Source organism: Dipteris shenzhenensis, chromosome 3 (assembly GCF_047967505.1).
Source record: "Dipteris shenzhenensis isolate YYH24624 ecotype China chromosome 3, Dip_SZ_1.0, whole genome shotgun sequence".
Taxonomy (NCBI): domain Eukaryota; kingdom Viridiplantae; phylum Streptophyta; class Polypodiopsida; order Gleicheniales; family Dipteridaceae; genus Dipteris; species Dipteris shenzhenensis.
In genome coordinates this window covers 58,481,227-58,506,238 of record NC_141598.1, presented here as the reverse complement: position 1 = coordinate 58,506,238, position 25,012 = coordinate 58,481,227, and the positions used below count along the sequence as shown (strand labels likewise).

At 42.0% G+C, this 25,012-nt stretch overlaps 1 protein-coding gene across 1 annotated transcript; it reads right to left on the bottom strand.

Moving 5' to 3' along the window:
• Window positions 1–17,887: 17,887 nt before the first annotated feature.
• Window positions 17,888–19,927, bottom strand: LOC147904076 (fructose-bisphosphate aldolase 5, cytosolic-like). The gene is made up of 2 exons (XM_087370427.1): window positions 19,737–19,927; window positions 17,888–19,163 (listed from the first exon to the last, which is right to left on the bottom strand). Exons 1-2 carry the CDS (start codon window positions 19,762–19,764, stop codon window positions 18,112–18,114), a joined length of 1,080 nt encoding a protein of 359 aa, XP_087226553.1. The 5' UTR covers window positions 19,765–19,927; the 3' UTR covers window positions 17,888–18,111.
• Between the last annotated feature and the right edge of the window lie 5,085 nt (window positions 19,928–25,012).

Genomic DNA, 25,012 nt, shown 5'->3' with positions numbered 1-25,012 from the left:
TTGATGTAAAAAAGTTTGTCTATCTTTTGGACTTGATAACCTCAGGGGATCCACTACTAAGAAACCCTCTCTATCACGTGCGTTCAAGAGGTATTTAAAAAACCCCTCGACCAAAATTTTCCCCCTAATAAAAACTCCCCTCTTTACTTATGAACTGTGATCTTTTTCTAAATTTGAATTAAAAACCCCTCCTGTTATTATAAAATCCTATTAATTTTTTTCAAAAAGTTCAATTAAAATATTTTTAAAAAAACTCTACCAATTTAGATGACCTTTAGAGTTTTTCTTAAACAACATGCACAATAACACAATGCATCCATAGACCTATTTACTGAATTTTTTTAAAAACTGACGGGCATATCTATTAGCGTGTCTACAGACCTGCATCTAAAGGTGTCTCTATATAACAAAGAGACATGCTATTAGATGCTCTGCAAAAAAGAAAAAAGAAAAAAGAAAAAAAAAAGACATGCTTATAGACACTTTATAGATTTTATTTTTTTAAGAAACAGAATGTTGTGTGGTTGCAGGAATCCCATTTCTACAGTGTGCAATGCAATTCTTATAGCCAACAACATTTTAATTTGCACAACTCCACGCACATCTAATATAGTTATTGGTAATTCGTTATATATTATTAAACGAGTTAAGGGACGAAGTACTAGAATTTGAAGTTCATATATTATGAAACGATCATATACAAGCCGACGATTACAATTTCGAATAAAACATTACAACTCCAAAACATTACATCATAAAGCATTCATCGATAAAACATTGCACAAGGAAATTGAATGCCCAAAAAATAAGAGGAGTGTATATTAAATTCATAGCCCAAAAAGTTCTTGTATATGCATATAGCACAAAGCCAAGCCACATGTGCTCTCCCATGATGCAATACCCCCTTATCCAAAATGCATGTTTCCATATCGCTCCCCATCATGCCTCCACGTGCTATAGACCAGGATCCTCTTTCAGTGCCTTCATGGCTTTCTTCTACTCATACTTATGAGTGGTGTATGGCTGGCCCCTTGGTGGTTGTCCTCCCTCTCTCTTGGCAATCTTAGCTAGTGCTTGCCTCTTAAGCAAAGACCTCTTATTGGCAAGGATCGTGGTAATCTTTCTCTTTGGTCATATGTTATGGTAAACTCAACACGTTCTGGACTGGGATACCTCCTGCATATAGTCTTGAATCATCAACCAAACTTTTGCTTTGCTCTTTGAATGGAATAAATCAATCTCTATACTAATTGCACACAATCAATATGTTGTGTCTTTGGCCAAAATCTCTCGTACATGCCCTCTATAGTATTGTTTGGTTTATCAAGCTCATCAATCATGTTCTTCCAGTACTTCACTGCCGGCTTGTAGATTTTTTTTAACAGATGCTTTTGGACTTTGTAGGTGTGCCCATTTTTCCCAAAAGCGTACATACTCCTTGATACCAACTATCACATTTGACTAATCCTTCACATACTCGAACATGGTTACACAAGGTGGCTCTCCACTTAGTAGCATTGGATGACCATCCGGATGTCTCTTCCACAACTCAATGCCACCTTCACTTGGTTGCCAATCTAATGATCGTGGATGCACTTTATCCCAAGGTCTTTGAATGTTCCACCCACTGCTCCAAGATGAAGTTGTTGCTTGTCATTAGAAACATAGTGAGAATCCAATGCTTCTCTTGAGGTTAGTGCATTTAGCAGAGTGTTGTGTTAGACCTTGGCATCCCATCATGTACCAAATATCCAAGTCTCTGGCTATATCCTGCTTCTACGACACTCCTCTTATCTAAGGCACTCCTCTTCATCCATTTCTGGAAATATCTTGCTTCTCTTACTTCTAAGGCGCTCCTCTCCATCAGGAAAATGCTTCTCTCTATCCGTCTCTGGCTGTATCTTGCTTCTGCGATGCTCCTCTCTTTTGAGATGCTCCCCTCCATCCATTTCTAGAGATATTCTACTTTTCCTGCTTCTGAGGCACTCCTCTCCTTTAGAAAAATTCTTGTCTCCGTTCGTCTCTGGCTGTATCCTGCTTCTCCTACTTCTGAGTCGCTCCTCTCCGTCCATTCCTAGACCAGGTCTTCTCCCATGCTCTTGCAAGTCTTCTCCATGCTCTTCTTCTCCCCCAATCCCTTCTGCTTCTCCCCTTCAACTCCTCTTCCATCTTCCAACAAGAAAGACAACTCTTGTGATTGCTACATCTCCTCTCTCCCTCTGTCTATCCCCTTCTCTCCATTCCTCCATCTACCCTCCTCTCCCTGCACCTCCATCTACCCTCCTCTTAATTCGTCTTAGTCAACTACCGCATGCAACAAGAGAATTGGTTTTTTGAGGAAATGAAGAGATTCACCTACCTGCTTGAAATCCAAAGAGCACAAGCTCACGAATGACAATGGCTACTCAATCATCCAAGTAAGAAAACAAAAGAAATTGCAAGTATACCTAATTCTTGCATGTCCTCCATCCTTTCCATTTCCAAACACCACGATTTGAAAGCAAGAGTCTTGTAAAGTATGAAATGTGATTGAAAATAACCACTGTACTATGTGATTTGAAAGTAGGAATCTCGAAGTGTGATTTGAAAGTAAGGTCTTTAGTATATGATTTGACTTTCAAATCTTGAAATTTGAAATTTGAAATTTGAAATTTGTATCTAAGATTCAAAATTTCAATTTTGAATTTTAAAATTATAAATTTGAATCAAAGATTTTGAATTTTGAATTTTCAAATTTGAAATTTGAATCTTAAGATTTGAATTTTGAATTTTAAATGGGGAGATTTGGCCATGCGGCCAAATCTTCCAGGCTTCTTTTAAAACATACAAGATTTGGCCGCATGGCCAAATCTCCCTAGATCTTGGTGATTTGAAAGAAGCTATAAAGATTTGGCATCACAACTTAATCTCCCTATACCTTGCTGCTTTGAAAAAATTTGGCCGCATGGCCAAATCTCCCTAGACACTTGTGATTAGAAAGAAGCTAGCAAGATTTGGATGCACAGCCAAGTCTCCCTATATCCTCATGATTTAAGAAGCTAGAAAGATTTGGCATCATAGCCAAATGTCCCCAAACCCTGCTGCTTTGAAAAGATTTGGCTGCAAGACCAAATCTCCCTAGACCCTCGTGATTAGAAAGAAGATAGCAAGATTTGGCCGCATGCCCAAATCTCCCTAGAGCCTTGTGATTAGAAAGAAGATAGCAAGATTTGGCCGCACAGCCAAATCTCCCTAAATCCTTGTGATTTAAAAGAAGCTAGAAAGATTTGTCATCACAGCCAAATCTCCCCAAATCCTACTGCTTTGAAAAGATTTGGCCGCATCCTATACCCTCATGATTAGAAAGAAGCTAGCAAGATTTGGCCACATAGCCAAATCTCCCTAAACCCTCGTGATTTACAAAAAGCTAGAAAGATTTGGCATCGCAGCCAAATCTCCCCAAACCTTAGTGCTTTGAAAAGATTTGGTTGCACGGCCAAATCTCCCCAAACCCTAGTGCTTTGAGAAGATTTGGCCACACGGCCAAATCTCGCTAGACCTAGGTGATTTAAAAGAAGCTAGAAAGATTTGACCGATTTGAAAGAAGCTAGCAAGATTTGGCTGCACGGCCAAATCTCTCTAGACCCTAGTGCTTTGAAAGAAGCCCACAAGATCTGGTCACAAGGCCAAATCTCCCCAAACTCTGGTGCTTTGAAAGAAGCCCATAATATTTGGCCACACATCCAAACCTCCCCTTCTGGTGCTTTAAAAGAAGCCCATAAGATTTGGCCGCACAGCCAAATCTCCCTAGACCGTGGTGCGTTCTCAAATCTACCACTATGTCTAGTGTCAATTGTCGATTCTATTTGAGGTATGTTTATCGATAATGTGTTTTGTCTAACATTAAACATTGTGAAGATGATAGTTTGTATATTGCTTGGATTTTTTACAGGAAAGACACAAATGTGAAGAAGGTTGAGAAAGTTGTAAGTGGATTTGGAGAAAAAAGCATACCTTGGTACTTTGACATATATAGTATTGAGGGAGCATAGTTCACACGAGTTCACTTACTTGTTTTGTTACCTAATAAAAGTGCATACACTTGTGTTGGATTGGTACGTCAAATCATAGAAGATGTGGTTGGAAAAGAGGGAGACATTGGATTATTGATCATTATAAATCAAAATAAGAAATTTCTCTTGGATCCCAGTGATTATGAAGCATCTCGTATGAAGTCTAATGTGGATGACAACATGCACTCAAGAGGCTAGATAAGTGTTGAATCAGTTGATGGAAATGAAATTGACACACTGACAACAATCATTGAATCATATCACAAAGTTTCAGTAACATTAAAGAAGCACAAGAATGGGGAAGATAGTGGGGAAGGAACAAAGAAAGGAAAGTCGACTATAATTCAAGCACCAGGTGGTAGCACAGAAGGGGCAAAGAAAGGAAAGCTAACTATAATTGATGTACCAGAGGAAGAAACACCGCCAGAGGGTATGCTAGCAGTTGTGGAAAGAAGCAGTGGTAGTGAATTGGAGCCAAGTGGAAAGGTCATAGGAAAAAAAGGGCAAAAGAAACCATAAGGCTTGGTGGAATATGAAAAATACTACCCATTCAGCTTGCATGCAACATTTCCAATTCCAGTTGCAAGATGTCAAAAAGCTCCTCCAAGCTATGTATATAGAGGGTTGAACAAAGAGCATGTGGAGAAGCCTGCTGCAGACTTCAATTATAACTCTAGGCCTCGTGCTACTGTAACGGATTTAATGCCTTTCAATCCTGAAACAAAGAAGCCCCTAGAAAGGGTAGATACAAAGGATCCAACCAAGTGCCAGTACTGGATACTATCTGGACAACATTCAATATATGTTGCTGAAATATTCACATCTAATGATGATAACATCATGGCCCAAAGAAAGAACTACTACTGCACCTGCTAGGCAAGGATTGTAGTGAATTCTCCTACACACTTTTGTGTGGAGATATCAAAGATGGCAAACCTGGAGTCTCAAAATATCTTGAGACAATCTCCATACATTGATATACTTAAGCAGGTGAGGAGACAATGAATTCTCTTTAACAGACCCAAGAAAGCACAACAAGGGCTTGCAAAAGGACATCGAGATCGTGAGAATTGGGATGTAAGTATAGATTTCAATTATGAATCATTTTTTACAAGTCTATTTTCTTAATTATTGCATTCTAATGGATTCATATATTTTGCAGGATTTCATTGACACTAGCAAGGTAACATTGGGCAATAGCTTTGCCATGAAGGATGTATATATGATCATCACAAGCAATGCCATTTATGATGGTTGGATCTCCATCCTTGAGGATTACATTGTAGGCAAATATTCACAAGATGGAAAATGCCATAGGCAACCCACAGTCTCAATGTTTAGATGCTTGCGTGGATTGAGTGATGATCAAATTGGTCAAATTCAAAATGACATTAAGAGTAGTCATAAAGATGATACAACTAAAGTTGGAGGGGATGAAGAAATTGATACCATACCAGGACAAAAAGAGCTTCAACCCTTCAATGAAGAGCAGCGTGAGCATTTACAAAAATGCGCTTCAAAGTTTTGGGAAATAGAAGAGGAAGCAACATGCCCTTGAAATTGTCTTTTTATATGGCGTTCGTGTTTTCCATATGTTATCCTACTATATTCTCCATATGATGTATTAATTTCGTTCCAAAGATCTTTTAATATTACTTGGAAATTTCTTCTATCTCATTGCCATAATTCAAGCATTTGAACATGTGTATTCTTAAATATGTTTAATTTTCTATATTTCATGAAAAGATGTGTTTGCATGTTGTAATTGTATGGAGTGTAATACACGTCCAAATTTATTTATGAGTTCATAAATGTTAAAAAGTGTGTTGAGTCTTGATCGTGATGAATAAATTAGTATAAATTGTTGTTTCTCTCCTTATTCACTTCATATGAATGCTCAAATATGTTTTGGCCGCTTGACCAAATCTTTTCTTAGTGGGAACACTTATGCAATGCTAGATATTGTTGGACTCCACTCTATCTATTACGCAAAGGTTTTTGGAATTGTAAGGATATGTAGTTTTGGGGATTAAAATAACTTGAAAGGGTATAGATTCAATAGCTTTATCACACAGGAGCGCACAGCTGGGAGGCAGTGCCATCTATTGTATCAATTTTACAATAATCAAATTTTTGATTCTCCATACTATCTACTTTTCTCTCTTGCATACGAGATCCTGTTATCTATTGAGCATAGACATTGTATTGTTTTCTTATATGGTATCAGAGCTTGGGCTCTAGCAAGAAGATTTGGTAGTGTGTTTCTGTTTGTGAGCACATTGTGATAGATGGCCCAGCTCGCAAGACTGCGAATCCCACCATTCGATGAAAGCGAAAAGTTGGACGGCACTAACTATCCACTTTGGAAGTTCAAGATGAAGACCATCCTAAGTGCATATGAGCTTTGGGATACTTCTACTGGGGTGGATGTGAAGCCGGTTGCGAGACCAAATCCAACCAATGCAGGACAACAGATAGTACCAATTGCAGATGAGATTCTCGCATGGACAAGAAGAAATGCAGATGCACTGTGTTCTATTGTTTGCAGTGTAAGTGATTCTGTCATGGCATTAATTCAACATGTCACCACAATGGAGGGGGCATGGACGGTCTTGAAAAATCAGTACGAGACCACGAATCACATGCAGATTCAGAATCTGGAGACTCAACTCATGAACAAGAAATTGTTTGAGTCTAAAACGGCAGAGAAGTTCATCATGAGGGTGAAGAATCTATGCGATTAGATGACTATGATTGGCATCACCATCACTAGCAAGAATCTAGCATGAAGGTGCATACGAATTCTCCCACCAAAGTACAACAGTCTTATTACAGTAGTGCTGAATACACAACAAAGAAATCCACCCCTCAACTTTGAGGATTTCAGTGCGATGCTTTCGGAGGAGGAGATGCGTCAAAAGATGAGGATTGGAGAAGATTCGGCTTTCAGGACTGGATCAAAGAAAGGTAAGGGTAAGGACTCTGGTAACCCATCTTCTTCTGATGATGATAAGAGAAAGAAGAAGATCAAGTGCTTCTATTGCAACAAGGCAGGGCACAAGCAGAATGAGTGCCAAAAGAAGAGAAGAACGGAGTAAAGAAAGAGTCCAGCAACAGCACATAGGCAGTACCAATAGAGCTATTCGTAGCAATTGAGGAGATTTGCACGGAGGCAGTTCATGTACGTGCAGATGAACCTTGGATTATTGACAGTGGTGAATCACACCACATGACCAGTCAAAAGGATTGGTATACCTCTCTACATCCGATAGGGAATGACATCCTAGTAGCAGTCGGCAATGATGCAAAATGTCCAGCAAAAGGAAAAGGTACGATTGCTCTCAAGTCAGATGGAGTTGTAAAACAGTTTTTCGATGTTCTTTATGTGCCAGATATCAAGAGGAACTTGTTGTCCATTTCTGTGATCATAAATCAGGACCTCAAAGTTCACTTCGATAAGAATGGTGCACAGATTTTGGATCTTCAAGGGAAGGTCATTGGTAAAGGTACACGGTGCAACAACATCTACGAACTCTCAGCTTTCAGTGCTCGAGCCGATGTGAGCAACACTAAGCTATGGCATGAGAGGTTTGGTCATCTAGAACTTAGTTCTTTAAAGGAGATACATAAAAGTGGAATGATTGCAGACCTACCAGAAATTACAGATCAGCTTGATGTACGTGAAGCATGCATGATGGGCAAGCAACATCGGTAGCCCTTTCCTAAAGAGGCCAGCAGGGCAAAGGCCCCTCTAGAGCTCATTCACACGGACCTCTGGGGAAAGATGGAGACAGAAGCTTTGGGTGGTTCCTACTACTTCATGACACTGATCGATGACTACAGTAGAAGGATATGGATATACTTCCTGAAGACTAAAGATGAGGCTTTTAGTAAGTTCAAAGAATGGCATGTAATGGTCGAGAAAGAAACAGGGAGGAAGGTGAAGAAGTTGAGATCAGACAGACGTGGTGAGTTCACATCCAGTGAATTCAAAAGTTACTGTAGAAGTCACGGGATCAAGAGGCAGACTCGAGGCAGAAACCCCTGCCACATACACCATAGCAAAATGGAGTAGGAGAGTGCAAGATGCGCATCATCTGCAAAATGGGTAGGAGTATGATGAAAGGGAAAGATTTTCCAAAGACTTTCTGGGCTGAAGCATGTAACACAATAGTTTACATTCCGAATCATAGCTACATGAAGGCTGTGAATGGGATGACTCCACTGTATGCCCTTTCTGGTAAGAAACCTTCAACTGCACATTTCAGAGTTTTTGGATGTGATTGTTTTCGTGCATGTCCCTGATGCTAACAGGGACCAAATGGGAATCGAAGAGCCAAAATTTTATTTTCTTGGGCTACAGTGAAGGGGCGAAGGGTTATCGTCTCTATAATCCTATTACCAAGAAGGTAATAGCAAGTCATGATGTGGTCTTCTCAGAACAGTTGCATCAATTGGAGGAGGATGCTTCCTTCCCAGACAACCAGGACCAAGATATCCATCCAGTACAACCACCAACAGCAAACCGAACTCCACCAATGGTGCTTGGGAGGATTCAGGATAAAGAAGAGGAAGAAGAGCCTGCAGAACCACAACAGCAACAACCATTCCCAAAGTGAGTAAAGCAGCTTTTGGACAACAGAGAACCTCTAGCCATTGAGGAGGAACCATCCGAACAATGCTAGTCCAAGAGATTAGAGGAGCAAAGAAGGGTGCAGGAACACTTGGTCAACTACGCTTTGATGACAGAGGTGATCCGTGCAGAAGAACCCATGTCTTGAAGAGGCATAGGGTGATGATAGGTGGATGGAGGCTATGCAGTCCGGAGTATGGCTCCATAATGAAGAACAACACTTGGAACCTTGTGGATCGACCACAAAAACAAGGTTGAGAGAAGCTCCAAGATGTGTTGTAGCTAGGAATGGAGAGAGAAAGAGTAGAGGGGGATGAGCAGCTGCTGCTATGGTACCTCTTGTAGTGGCTGCTTCAGGAGGTGTTGTCACTAGGAATGGAGGGAGAAAGAGCAAAGGGGGATGAGCAGCCACTACAAGAGGTACCGTAGCTAGGAATGGAGGGAGAAAGAGTAGAGGGGGATGAGCAGCTGCTGCTATAGGAGGTGTTGTAGCTAGGAATGGAGAGAGAATGAGCAGCTGCTATAGGAGGTGCTGGAGAGGGAGAAAGACAGTGGACCAGAGTAGGAGGCAGCAGAGAAGCTACCAAATGAGTTCCCACATTTGAAAAATGGAGGGAGAATGGAGCTGGACCAGAGAAGAGGAAGGGCAGACCTGTAACAAGCTGAGAGGGGGGGGGAAACCACCCAGAAGGGCCCACTACCTCTTGAATGACTTGTAGGTTTGTTTGGGGGAGGTGCATATGGGAGAAGGGTCAAGCATGGGTTGAGGGGGGGAAATGGTTTGAGTGGTCCCCGGTATAAGAGGAGTAGTCTCAATAGGGGTTGTTTGTAGGTCTACCCACCCTCCACCTCAACATGGCATTGCCCCACAAAAAGGAGCACTAATCCCTCGAAATTAGGAAGCACTAATTGGGGGCCCTTTGGAGACCCCAATTCTCCCCTAATGCACAATAGTCACCACCAAAGGCACTTGGGGAGAAGACAAGAGTGAATGAGCAGCCATACCCTTGCCCCTCTACATCAAGAGAAAGACACCACTGGCTCCCCAAAGGCACTCCCCAAGATAATGTTCTACATGATCCAGCAAAATAATTTCACACGTAGCATCGCTCTTGCCCTTACTACCTATACCAAGCCTGGTGCAAACTCCTTAGCATAGGAAACCCCGTAGAAGGAGATGTGCAACAAATCCTAAAAAGAAAAGGAGTTACCCGAGATGGATCCCTAAGTGGCTACTAGAAGCTCAGGGCTACTACAAAGGGAATGAGTATATTTGGGTATACATTGATCTCGTCTATAGCCTTTGAGTGCATTCTTGACATAAAAGTATCCTTTTGAGTGTCCTCACTCACCAAACTCCTGTACCATGACCTCATTTGGATATTTGCTTGGAGCCTTCGTCGATGCATTTGTAATCAGTGGTAATTTAAACACCCGTTCTACTAACTCAATTGTATGTGATAATTCCAGTGTAAGCATACCTTTTGTATCCCAAAGTGGTCAAATTGTCTCTGTGCTTCCATATTCATGGCCCACTCCCACCAGCGAAGATGATAGTGATTGTGTAGCCCCATCTTATATAGCTATGCAATGTTACGAGGAATAGTGGTATCCAGATCATGCTCAAAGTCTTGGAAATCACAAGTAGAAGTACCAACTGACCTTTTCTTTGTGGGGCAAGGAGATTCTACTGCCTTCTCATAGACATTGGTGCTTCACCCCATCTTTGTGTCATACATTTAGCTTCTACTCACTAATGCCTCATTGAAGGTATGCATCAATGGAGAGATGGCTTAGCCCTGCCCTTTGAAGAGATCTATTAGACAAGGCTATCCTATCTCCCCTCTTCTTTTTGCAATTGAAATAGATACACTAGGTTGGCTCCTATATGCTCAATTGTCATGAGCTAAAGGTCATCTAATATGTGCATGTCTAAACATCCATCGGTATGGGATGTAGCATCTATCAAAGACTCAAGGTGGATCTAACAGAATAAAGGCCTAGAAGCCTGAAATACAACTAAAGAATCATAAGATATCCTTGAGCCATATGCGGTGCCGAATGCTAATGAAGGGACTAATCTGAAGTCTTGGATGCAACCCCTGATCTCCATCAAGAAAGGACTATATACTATAGCCAACGAGTTAGTTTCATATATCAAGGAAGGACTATATCAAGGACTATGTTAGACATGGGATCACGTCGCTCATCCAACGAGTATGGACAACCTCGCAGGAGGAGAGCTCACAATCTATATGCTCCAGAGGACTTTGATTCGTCTCAAGCGACTACCCCGAGGACTACCCCTGGTCTGACTCCTCTCGGACCTGGCACTACAACTACCCCTGGTCTGACTCCTCTTCCATGTAGCACTACGACTACCCCTCGGGGAACTCCTTTGCTAGCTGCGCATGGCTTTGTCGGGAGTCCCAATGAGTTTGTAGCATAGATGAGCGATGAGGAGGCAGCGAGATTCTTCTCTTTGCTATCTTAGAGGACCTCAGCAATTCCCTCCCCTACACCAACGGCTGGATGTACTACCCAGCCATCCCCTCGTGCACCTTCGACTGAGGGGTCATCACCTATGCGTGCCTCTTGTAAGGGAAGGAAGACTAGGAAGGGCAGCTTATGTTGTGCTGACTCGGGAGATGTAGATGAGTCAGCACACTCACATTCCTACAAGTCTCCACTTGGTCCGGAGACACAGTATCAATCACGTCCCTTGCCCTCTCCTACTCCCACTGCTACTCCTCGCTCCGAAAGTGCTCACACATCTTCCACTCCTTCTGACTCTGCTACCATCAGTCCTCCTTACTCATCAGGGGATCTCTCCTATCAAATCATAACTGTCGGAGAGATAATAGAAGATAGAAAGGGCAAAGCAGTGATGGCCACCATGAGGTGGTTGATGAGCCATCACTTCAAGAGTGGCATTGCTACCGATTGGCGATATCAAGATGACCAAAAGAAGCAGGCGGTCATCGATGAATTAAAACAAAAATACCCTAACCCGCCAAATTGGGAGTTTAATGAGGATTATATGCGAGAGCGCATGGGTTTGGTTTTGAACCATCGTAGATCAACCTTGCGTACTTCCATCACAAAGGGGTTGGCTAAACCCAGTTGGGCAAACAAAGCTGATTGGAAGTTCTTCAAGAAGCAGAATAGGGATAATCCCGAATTGTTCGAGGGTCAAAGGAGGGCTGCGAAGAGACGACTAGACATTGTAGGTACTTCGCACTTTGGTGCAGGTGGATGGTTGGCGTTTGAGGCAACCGTAGTAAGTCTACTTCTTCTCATTTAATGTATTGTTCTATTTGTTTTACTACATATTACATGCACTTTAGCTAACTCTAACTCTCATAAATTGGATCCACAGCAAGTTGCGATTGGTCGTCTTCCTACAAATGCAGAGATGCGATGCGCATTTCGCATAGGAACAAAGCCGTGGTTTATTGAGCAAGAGGCAATGGGAGCGACGATCAATTGGGCTGAGGTGGCTACTCGCATGGTATAAGTCTACTCCTACTTGTAATCTCACTTTTTAAATTGTTTTATTCTTTAAGTTCCAATCTAATTTTCGATTTATATGGTTCACTCTTAGGGTTAAAGCTCAAGCATCCCATCACCGGAGGCAAGCGATCACCAGGGCCAGGGATCAGACGCACGTGATGAGGATCAGGGAGAAGGCACAGCTCACGAGGACCAAGGAACAGGCCAACAAGACGAGGACGATTCGGATTCAGATGAGTAGTAGTAGTAGTAGTGGTAGTAGCAGTTTGCATTTTCTTCGCCCTGTATGTCATTTTGTATATCTGCTCGTTTGAGCAATTTTGTATCGCCCTTTCGAAAGGGTAATTTTGTAACAAACAATGTTGTATATGTTCAACATGTATATGTTTTTGTTGCTCGATCATTTCATTTGAGCGATTTTGTATCACCCTTTTCGCAAGGGAAATTTTGTTATAAAAAAACTTTATTTTGTAATTACAAAAAAAAAAAAGGATTAGTGGGGCTAAACAGGGCCATAGCAAGCCCTGTTTAGTCCCACTAATCCTTTTTTTTTAGTTCTGTTAATCGTCGCTATATAGCGACATTTACCAGTGTCGCTATATAGCGATGATTAATAGTGTCGCTATATAGCGATGTTTATCATCGTCGCTATATAGCAACGGTTCTTTTTCGACGCTTTTAGTGACTTTTATAGCGACGTTTGCGCTCGTGAAAAAAAAAATTATGTAAAAAGCATCGGTATTTTCGTCGAAAAAGGGCCTATGCCTTGTAGTGTGAGACATGATTAACAACCAATGATTTCTTTAAATGACACATAAGGAATACATTTGATAATCCACGTTTGATACTTGGTGAAATATATGAGTTTGCAGCTTTATGTACTTTGTATGTTTTAACTATACATGCTCAAATGTGGCAGTCTCGAAATCTCGCCTTTGGTGACACAATACTTTCCTTGTTGGGGATTTTAATCACTCACCTCATTATGAAGATAATACGAGTCATCACTTTGAGATGATTGCTATTGACAAGCGTGAATGGTAGGATATGGTAGTTTATCTTGAAGCTTGTGATTTGTAGAAGAGCATGATGCCATCTATTGCAAGTCTTACCTTTAACCAGATTGCCCACTCCAATTGTAGAACTCATTTGGATAGATGGTATTTGTTCAAAGCAAAAAAAATCAACCAATTCACGTGCAAAGTGTGGGTTGATTCCTAGCTACTTCTTTGTTAACCACATTTGTTAGCACCACATTAAGAGGTATTTGAGTAGTGTAGTTAGCATTAGGATTTTGGAGCCAAATATGTTGAGGATAATGTAAATTGTACTATTTCAATAGAGCATTATGGGAAAACCCTAACCCTAACCCTAATGGGTTCTCATGTATATATTCATGTTTATGTTCAATACAACATAGTGTACAGGTAGCTATATCGTGTGTACTCCTCTCTCTCTCTCTCTCTCTCTCTCTCTCTCTCTCGCCACTTTATCATGGTATCATGCTCCCAAGACCTTGCATCTTGTCAAGGCATTAAGCCCTCCTTCTATGAGGCATTCTCTGTCTTGTGAGATTCATCTTTGTATGAGATAGTTTCCTTTTGAGAGAGTGCAATCCCTTGCTTCATCAAGGAAACAAGACCTCCTTTGTAGGAAACTTTTTCTCTTTGAGAGTCCCTTCTTGTAGAGCCCCTTATCCTCTCCGATTTGCTTTAGAAAGCTTGTCATGTTGAGCTATGAAGAGTGAGATATGGTCATTTTTGTGTTGAGGTTCTTTCTATGAGAAACACAGACTTGTGTTCTCTTTGTTTTGAGTGTAAGTTCATTGTCCACTTTGAGGGATATGGTTCTCCTCTTTTGTGGAAGGTTTTTTAAGGGTCTTTTAGCTAGTTTTAGTCCTCCATCTACCTCAAGGCTTAGCCACATGGGACTGCTTCTACAACAAGCCAGTTCACAAAAACAACGGAATGGTACATAAGTGATCAGTGTGGAAAGAAGATTACAAGCTGAGGCATGCCATCTACAAGACATACGGGCTGCCAAGACCTTCCACAGAGTAGTGCACCCAACGAAACTCAGCAAAGCAAGGCGGGCTTGGACTAAAGTGCCTTCAACAAGTACAACTGCCCCAAAGCCATCTCAACCAAACCACATTCAAAACTCATCCAGACAATAGCGTCCTTCATCGGGTTGACTCTACCCTGCAGCTCCAAGACTCGATAGATTCAATGCGGCTACAAGACCTGCTGCACAAATGCTCCACCAACAGCATTCTAGGCTGCACAGCCAGCCTACTCCTAGTGATCCAACTACAACAACCAACAACCTTTACCAACTGGTATACAACGCTCTACCCTGTAGCCAACGCCTCTAAAAACTGGACGAGCTACACCTCAACGGCCCTCATGTAAGCGACTAACAGGACACAAAGCACATGCTTCAATGAGCATACCTCATGGATGGCTAACGACAACCTGAAATGATGCCAACCTCCAGCAACCATCAACGAAATGGGCTGCTAGCCTCTCCAAAGTCATTGACTCCAGGCGCATCTCGAACTCGGTAACATGATGCTCATGAGCACCCTCTAGCAAAACAAGCAATGCTCCAACTCTCCCTCAACGTGATCCAGACTACATTAATCAATGAACATGAAGTAGAATCCATGGGCTTCTACATGGCCTCAATGCATAGTAGGTGATTGATGGCTTACTTCTATGACATCTACAATGCCAAGCGACCATGAGTTGACACAACTCCACCACGCCTAGTAACAACTTCACAGCGGCTCAAGTTTCAATGTCGGCTAGTGTATCCTCATGGATGATGATAAACAACACCCACAAATCACCTTCTATGTAACCAAGAGCCGATCTCCAATGATGCTCACAAAACGAAGCCAACACATGAGCTACAACTAGTGAAGAGATGTTCATCAAGAGAATCTTGCAATATTTCAATAGCATCTACCAAGATTCTGGTCCACCATTAAGCACCAGGTGGTAGATAGGGTGAGGATAGGGTTATCATCCCAGGGTTGGTTAGTTTCCTGACACATGGTAAAGCATCCAAGGTGCTACATCATTCGAGAGCCACACAAGTGCCTTATCATGCCACATCATCTATCCACCCAACCTGGCAAGTCATCTATTAGCTCAGTAGCAACTGTGACACGTCCTCAACCAGCTCAACTACCATGTTATTTTGCCCAGTTAGCCTCCACCATGTCACAATGCCATGTGGCAAAGTGCTAGCCTCCACAGGCACACTTAGCATATGCATGTGAGCACATAGTGCCATGTCAGTAGTGCCTTCTAAGCACATTGTGCCACATAGGCACACCTTTGTAAACAGCACATGAACAACATTGCCACATCTCCCTCGATCCACATCTTCATTTTGGACCACTCATTGGACAAAGTATGTCTCAAACTTCAAATGAGCATGACTTTTGATCCAAGTGGAATTTCGTAATGCTGTAAAAAAAGCAAAAATAATAGGCAAATCATGCTCTATGCATTGAGACCTCAAATATTCTATTTGACTTTTCCACAGGTCAGCATCATCCAATCCTCTTCATTAAAACCAACTCTTGAAGTCTAGCTGTAGACTATTCCATAGCCATAGAGGAGATTAAAATCCTCCAAGCCATTGCCACATCACTCGATTAGCTCCCACTAGTGTCAATCCCTTTGGATCTATCAGCAGAATACACATTCACACGTCTAACATCAGTTCAGTACATCATATTTGGCAATTCATCACATAGTGTGATACTTGGCAAAGTGATCTTCCTCGGATTCACAGGATTGTTATTCATCTTGCACACACATATGCCACCCATGTACAATCATATTCATTGACTATTTTCTAGCATTGGTTCTGTACGCATATCCATTTAGTCTTGTACAACCTGTTGGCTACTCTTGACACATCATTGTCATCATTTCATTATAGACTTGATCTTTTGGCATACACACGTTTTGCCATCCAATGACTTGGTTCATAGATTGACAAATTTGGAATAAGCCCCCAGTGGTAGCTCGAGCATAAGACCCCAATTGGCAGTTCTTACATAGTGTTCTCATGGGTAGACACTCTCGTCTATACACGGGTAAGCCTCTTACATAGAGCACCAGACCGTCTCTAGCATGGAGTTATTCTCATCACACAATTGATGATACACCAATCATGACTCCGGATGAGATCTATGAGTGGAAAGAGAACCTAGTTTGACAATTCATTCCCATAGGGTATGTACCAATTTGTGATGCAAAATCGAGCCTCATTAGTCTTGACAGATTGAATGCAGACGTTTCAGATGTTAGCATGGATCAGCCCATACTTTTTGATCATGCATATTTGACAATAAGCCCTCAGCACAACGCACATTTGACAATAAGCCCTTAGCATGAGGCACATTTGCCCTCAGCACGAGGCACTTCCATCTACATCAACACAGTCTGATTCCAGTGATGTACATCCATCACATTCATGCATGGATTTGACTCCAGCTACTGTCACATTAGATGTAGATACACAGCTAGAGTTCAGTTATGATCATGAAGATATACAATAGGTAAGTCCTTAGTATGCACACACATCTTCTACAACATGAGGAGATACATGCCAGAGTGCATATATGTGGCATGTCCTAGATGGTGAGCTAAAAAAGGGGCAAATTATAGGCTGAGAGAGAGAGAAAAGGAGAAGGAGAAGAAGAGAGAGAGAGAAAAAGGGAGGGAAGAAAATGTGGAGGTGAAGAAGACGAATAGGAGAGAGAGAGAGAAAAAGGTGGAGAATTTCACACGTGGTCCTCCAATCAATGCCGAAAAAAAACAGTGAACTTTAGCTAAATACTTGATTTTTCTCTTTGGAGGCTGAATAATTACTAAAGGGGGGTTCAGACCACCTGCCCGGACGACTTTCAAAAATGAACAAGAGGGGTGCTATCTTTCGTGCAGGAGGGGTGTCTTTTGTGGACGAATGGCCAATGTGGGATCGTATAAGAAAAACAAAACAATCGTCTGCCATAGTGAGGCTGCCTAGACGATGGCCAACCCAAAAAAATTTTGTAGGTCGTGATCTTAGTGGGTATTGAAGCCGCGAGTAGGGCCTAAATAAAATCTCCCTACATTCATTTACGTTATAGCTTGTCCACGAGTGGTGTGAACCCACACCGAACATAATTCCTTCTTTATTTTCACACCACCCGCCCAATATTTTCACACTGGTGTGAATCCACCCTAAGGCCTACCCATTCGGGGCAGGCCAAAAAAGTAAATTCTAGCTATCTTTTAGGAGGGCGAGGGCGAAGAGGTATCAAAACTTATTGAGCCCTCTAATATTTGAGGTGGAAGAGGGGAATAAGGGATGACTAAAAAAAGGCACACCCATATTCTTATGAGACAAATGTTCAACTTGCTGGTGTCAACTTTAGGAACAACTCGTATACCGCACCCCACAAATCCGATACAACAGCAACGGAAGCCCTCATAAGCAAACCGTACACGTCTGCAAGACAAGCGTTATGCAAATACAGGAATCCACTAAAAGGAGCGTAGAGCGACATCTAAAACGAAGATTGCAATAGAACTCGAGCGCGCAGATTAGTTTGCAACAACAACGTTAGACTGAAGATGAAGCAAGCAAATGCAAAAGAACGTCAGACAATTTAGATGAGCGAAGATTTCAAGCAAGGAAGTGGAGGCGAAGATAAGTCAGCAGTGGTAAACATTACATTGCTTAGATTGAAGATGGCGCATGCAAGCAAATGCGTAGAGATTAATCGCTTACATGGACAGCAGCAAACTGCGAAAACCAAACTGCGAAAAATGTTTCGGAGAGATTACTAAAAGGATTACAGCGGGATTAGAAGCAGTAGAAGGAAATGCTGCATGGAGATGAAGCTTATTAATACTTATAGTCCTTGACGTGAAGAGATTCAGAAGCTCCGGCGAGTCCTGAGGCTGCGCCACCTTCGTATTTGCCAAGAGTTGCCTCAGAATTGGCCTTGCAACGAGCAAGAAACGTCTTCTGAGCAGTACCGACGTTCTCCTGCTTGCCCGCCCAGGCCTTCAGCGTGCTCTGCTGCAACGCCCTCCCGAACGAGAACGTCAAGATCCATGGCTTGCACGTCTCCAGCTTGTTCATGGCATTCAAATTCTGCGTCGCCTCCTCCTCGCTCTGCCCCCCCGACAGAAAACACACCGCCGGCACCGCCGGTGGCACCGTCCTCTGCAACGCTCGCACCGTGTACTGCGCTATCTCCTCCGCCGTCGCCTTGGGCGCATCCGATCCCGGCGACACCATGTTCGGCTTCAGCAACGACCCCTCCAAGAGCACATGCTGATCGTTCAATGCCTTGTACACCGCTGCCAGCACCACCTCCGTCACTGCCGCACATTTCTTTATGTCGTGCGCTCCGTCCACCAGAATCTCCGGCTCCACTATCGGCACCAGCCCGTTCTCTTGACAGATGATTGCGTACCTCGCCAGCCCCTGCGCATTCTGCTGAATCGCCAACTCCGATGGCTCCGTCGCCCCGATCTTCAGCACGGCCCTCCACTTCGCGAACCTCGCACCGGCATTGTAGTACTGCTGGCAGCGCTGCGCCAGCCCGTCCAAGCCCTGCGTCGTGGTCTCGCCATTGGTGCCCGCCAGGTCCACAGTCCCTTTGTCGACCTTTATCCCCGGGATCACTCCACCTTCCTTGAGGACTTCCACAAACGGTTTGCCAGTGGCGGTCTTTTGATACAAGGTTTCCTCGAAAAGAATGACACCGCTCAGATACTGGAGAGCGCCAGGCGCCGTAAAGAGCAGTTCCCGGAGTGCTTGCCTGTTGGATTCGACGTTCTCCACCTTGATGCTCGCAAGACGTTTGCCAATTGTGCCTGTGCTCTCATCGGCTGCCAGAATCCCCTTCCCGGGTGTCCCAATATATTTAGCAGTCTGAATCAATTCATCTGCAAAGATATCAACACTTCAGTGACATGCTTGCGAATTGTGACTTCAGGAGAGTTGTTTAAAAATCTTGCCAGGAATATGCAAAGGCCGCGACAGTTCACAATACATCAACTGAGCAGCCAGACTTATGACATAATTGTGGAAATCTGTACCAATGATACAAGAACATGGGCAAACAAATTCTAAGATTTTCTTGACTAGCCCCAATGGTTCTCACACAAGAGCAATTAAGGTGATGTCTTCTCTGTCACTGAAGTACCGTCAAACAACCATTGACAGGTGTTTTTTCGTCATAAAGGTGGAAGCCCGCCAATGAGCTGAATCACCCACAGCCCTTAAACTACTATGCATCTGATCTCAAGATGGGGATTTTGAAGCTGAAGATTTTGCAAAACATGGGATATGTTAACTGTAAACACTGCCCCACGAGTTAGAAATCGAAGAATCGCAGACGGCCAAAGTCTAGAACGCTGCGAGGTCGAAATGCACCGAATGGCAGTTGCGTTCAAGACCATCAAAGTGCAAGAGCTACTACGGGCAGTGCAGTGCAATGCGAGAGGGGAGGGACAGACCTGCGTACTTGCCGACGAATGCAGACATGGTGGCAAGCCCGGGTATGCAAGAGAAGGCAGACGGGAGGGCGAACGAGGGTTGTGGGTGCAGGATTCCTAAGCAGCAGAAGGGGCAAAAAAGAAGGTTGGTGACAGTGCCATACTGATTCGCACCCTCTGGTCTCACACTTGAGCAATTGCCCTTGTGCCACGCGTCCCTTATCCAAGCCTTCTCGCTCGCTTACGCCTCTTCCTCTGCCGCGTGGCATCGCCTATAAATCATTTTGCAGATAAGGCCCCCTCTCCCCAAACGTTGCCTCCAGCATCCTCATTTGAATATCCCAAAAGTGGGTTCTGAGGGTCTCCTATCGTTGGCACGAACACAAAGGGTGATGTAGATATTTGAGTGCAGGAACTACAAACAGCCGTAGATAAATGGGTGCATGAGATCCTCCATAAATCCGGAGTCAAACGTCATGAGATAAATGGGTGCACGAGATCCTCCATAAATATGGAATCAAACATCATCAAGGGATTGAAGATAGTAAAGCTTACACTATGCATTGAACAAATTAGTATAAGCAATACATACAGTACAATGCTTGCATTATGCATACGACAAATCAGTTTGTGCATGACTTACAATAATCCAACATAACCACTCACTCATTGGTAACCTTCCGAATGGAGTTTTTGGTTACCACCTTAGAATCCACATATAATGAATATTGGACCATTGTAAAATCTACCCCAAGAAAAAGCCCATAGAAGGTTCCATTTAGCATGGGAACTATCATCAGGCTAAAATTATGGCTACTAGCAAGGAGAGCTACCATATTAGTGAATATTAAACTCACGTTGTGAAGTTGTGGTCCAACACTCCCATGCATTTTGTGGACCTAAGCTCACTACTTGAAGACTACTTGATCCTTTAACACTTTTGATCTTGATTGGTTAACCCTTAAATCAATGCTTTGACATAAAGAAAACAAGGAGGTAATAGATACGAGAAGATTATGGGTCAATGCTTGTGGCCTCCGCTCCAGCACTAGTGAGCATACGATAAGAAGAGAAAATCCAAAGCTGAGGATAAGAAGACGAAATCCAAATATACGATAAGAAGAGGAAATCCAAAGCTGAGGATATAAATGAGAAAGAAGTAGGTATAAGCAAGTCTTGATTTATACCATGATTGAACTAGAGGCTCTCATAAAAGCACAAGTGCTATGTAATTCAATAAGGTAGAATGGGACTAACTACACACAAGGATAGAATATGCGCGTGTGCGAACACACACACACGCCGTGCATGCATGCACGCACGCACACACACACTTTTTTTTTTGTGAAAATTTTTAAGGGTGTAGCACTAGGACTTCCCGAGAAGTACACACACACACATGCCGTGCATGCATGCACGCACACACACACACACTTTTTTTAAAGTGAAAATTTTAAAGGGTGTAGCACTAGGACTTCTCAAGAAGTACACACACACACACCTTATGGGCAAATTGAAGTAACAAATTTAGTACTATTCTAGATGTGCTTAAAGCTTATGTGGGAGTCAACTTAGGACTTGGGATAAATATATTCATCTCTATTAGTTTGTACAATTTAATAATACACCTAATTTGGCAAAAAAACACACCATCTCAGACAATGTATGGGATAATGTTTCCTATACCTATCACTTGGCTAACCCATAAAGTTGAGGAAGACAATGAATCGACTGATAACTACAAAAATATCCTCAAAGAAGTGAAACAAGCTATTAGTCTTTGCCCAAAAGAAATATCCCAACCATTTAAAGAGGGAGATTATGCTCTTTTGAGGATTGAGAAAATAGTACTAAAGAGTGTCGTGAAATGGCTTGTTATCAAGATGGCTCCATGATTTTATGGACCATTCAAAATTATCCAAAGGATCAATAGCCTTTGTTAATAGGCTTGGATCACCTGATCATAACAAAATGCTTAGTGCATTCCATATTAGTTCATCTAGGGAGGGAGATTGTACATTGTCCCTTTCACCATCCAATTGTTGTGCTTTCGAACTCCTTTCAATTGATCACATAATACTTTGTGTGAAAAGGAATATCATACTTTGGGCATGAATATGTGAAATATTTGTGATTGATCACATGGTCCTCGGTTCAAGGATTATTATTATTTATTATTATATGTAAAGGCCATTAGTGCCAAAGAATGGTATTACGTATATGGCTATATTTGGTAGAAATCATGAAGTGGATAATGTAGGAATAGTTGGCCTTGTGGTCGTGCTCTCAAATTGTACACTATCAATTGATCACGTGATACTTTGTGTGAAAAGGAATATCATACTTTGGGCATGAATATGTGAAATATTTGTGATTGATCACATGGTCCTCGGTTCAAGGATTATTATTATTTATTATTATATGTAAAGGCCATTGGTGCCAAAGAATGGTATTACGTATATGGCTATATTTGGTAGAAATCATGAAGTGGATAATGTAGGAATAGTTGGCCTTGTGGTCGTGCTCTCAAATTGTACACTTTCCATTAGAAGCGCTAACCATGCATGAACTAGTGGGCAAGGGAGGGGAAGGAAAGGTTTTTCGCATATAGGTTGTGGGTGTCCTAGGTCTTAGACCAACATGGTGGTACCCTAGCAAGAGGAGTAATTAATAAAGATGATGCCCACTCTCATGCAGCACCAAAGAATGAGCTAGCAATGAAAGTGGTCCATAGATCGATCTGTCAGGTATTAGGGTACTCACACACCCAAGAGATTTGGGTTGCCACTCCATTTTTCAATGGAGGTAGTGTGCATGATATGCTGCTATCTCCGATAGCACTATGAAACATGGGTTAAGTCCATACATCCAAGGGAACAACCTCGAGATTGTTGGCTAAGTTTGAAGTCCACATCGTCTCCACTCATAGAGAGAGAGAGAAAGAGAGAGAGAGAGAGAGAGAGAGAGAGAGAGAGAGAGAGAGAGAGAGAGAGAGAGAGAGAGAGAGAGAGAGAGAGAGAGAATGCCAAATGGCTGAAATGGTAGCCCAACTACCCTTGCTTTTTGTCTAAGGTGAAAAAGTATAAATTATTTGTATTTTTAGGAGGACCTAGGATTGCATATTCATGTAATCACGTGAATTTTCTTGTGATTATGTGTCTGATGAGGTATTTCATGCAATCACGGGCACAATAATGCCTTTGTGCTATTAGATGGACCTGACTTGGAAATTGGATAGATACCAATGGTAGTATCAATACTATCGGAGGAGTCTTTTATTGACGGTAGTACTGATACTACCGCTAGTAGTGTAACACAATACTACCGATGGTATATGCACAATACTACCGACATTATTATTATTGCTGGTATTAGTAGTATTCCCACCATGAACGTGTTGCTACGGGTGGTAATTGACATACTACTGCCGCCAAGCCTTCCCTTTCAGTGATGACTGAATAATTCCATTCGACTGATGAGGTACAGCTGGCATAGTAGATTAGCTAGAACCACCCCTTCTTCAAGGTTTGCATTAAGAGTGAACCTATGGTAATGTCTGATGCATCCACAAAAACATGAAATCTTGGGTCCAATCTAGTTGGATAAGGATAGACGCTACTAGTAGCATTTACTTCAATAGAACAAATGCTTTTGGTTGCTCCTCTCTTCAAACAAATTGTTCATTTTTCTTAACCAATCTTGTTAGTGGTTGACAGACATAGGAAAGAAACCTAAGAAATTTGTTGTGCCATTTTACTTGCCCAATGAACCGCATAATATTACTCTTTGGCATTTTTGGGCTCTCTAGCCTCTTTGATTGCAGCTACCTTCCTTGTTTCAATAGCCATCCCTTTAGCTGAAATGATGTGTCCAAGTAAGACAACCCCGTGGACTATGAATGCACATTTCATCGAATTCAAGCTCAAGCAAGACTCCCGACATTTTCTAAAATAGAGTCGAAGTTGTTCAATGTGTTCACATTTTTTGCCAAACACACTGAAGTGATCCAAGAACACTCATGAAATTTGTGAGGTATGGTGCGAAAATTTTCTGCATCCATCCCTGGAATATGGGTGGAGCATTCTTCTACATCCATCCCTGGAATGTGGGTGGAGCATTCTTCAATTTAAAATTCATCACATTGCTTTCTAACACCCCCCATTCTATCACAAATGTTATTTTGTCTTTATCTTCCTCTGCCATCTGGATTTGATCATACCCATTGAATCCATCCAAAAAAATGTACAATTCATCACCCGCTACTGTGTCCAACATTGTGTCACAAAAAGCTAGAGGGAAGGGGTTGGTGATAGTGACTGCATTCAATTTTTTGTATCCATAAAAAACCACAATCATTTTTCTTTGGGATTATGACTATTGGGGAAAGCCATGTCACTTTTTCCATAGGGTATATGAAACCTACTCTAATATATTTATCTATTTCTTCTTTGACCAACTTAGCATAGTTAGAGTTCATTAGATACCTCTGCTACACACATGGAATTGCGTCCTTTTTTAGATTTATGGGATGAACATGCACGCTAGGATCTATGCCCTTCATGTCAATGTATTCCCAAGAAAAAATGTCTTTAAATTACATTAGTAATTGCATCAATTCTGTTTTGAAAGTTTCTTCCACATGTACACTAAGTTTAACTGCCTATGGCTTTTTTGTGCTGCCTAAATTCAATTCATCCAACTCATCTTCTTTTACCCTTGTTGTTTTCTATATTTGCTCCTCAGAGGCTTCTAGTACTTTACAAATGACATCATTGCCCCATTTTTGCTTGGCAGAATCTTCATCCAAGGGATGTGTTTCTAGTCTTAAACACCAGATGAGCTACATGACAATCCAAAAAGAGATTTTCCAAGATTTGGGACAAATCAGTCCTCCCTGAAAAGATGTCTACTTTACTATGCTAGTTTACACAAGGTTGTTTGGTCTAATGCTAGGAGTCTAAAAATTGGCAAGGGTGATGTTCAATGCAAAATATGTTGAAGAATCTTACAAGATATTTTTCACCTTTTTAAAGCCTGCCCTCATGCTAGAAGAGCTTGGAAAGCTGTCTAAATCAACCTTGGGGAACCTGTCAATTGGAAAGCCATCCTTTTGGGTGATGCAGGCAAAATCAAACAATAGCAATGGACCATTGTTAGAGCACATGCACTTTGGTTTATCTGGATTTCAAGGAATACTTATCAGTTTAACCAATAGTCTATTAATGGAAATGTTATTCTTGGATTGGCTAATAGGAAAAGCACAGGCTAGACTAGGTCATTCAAGTATACAATAGAGA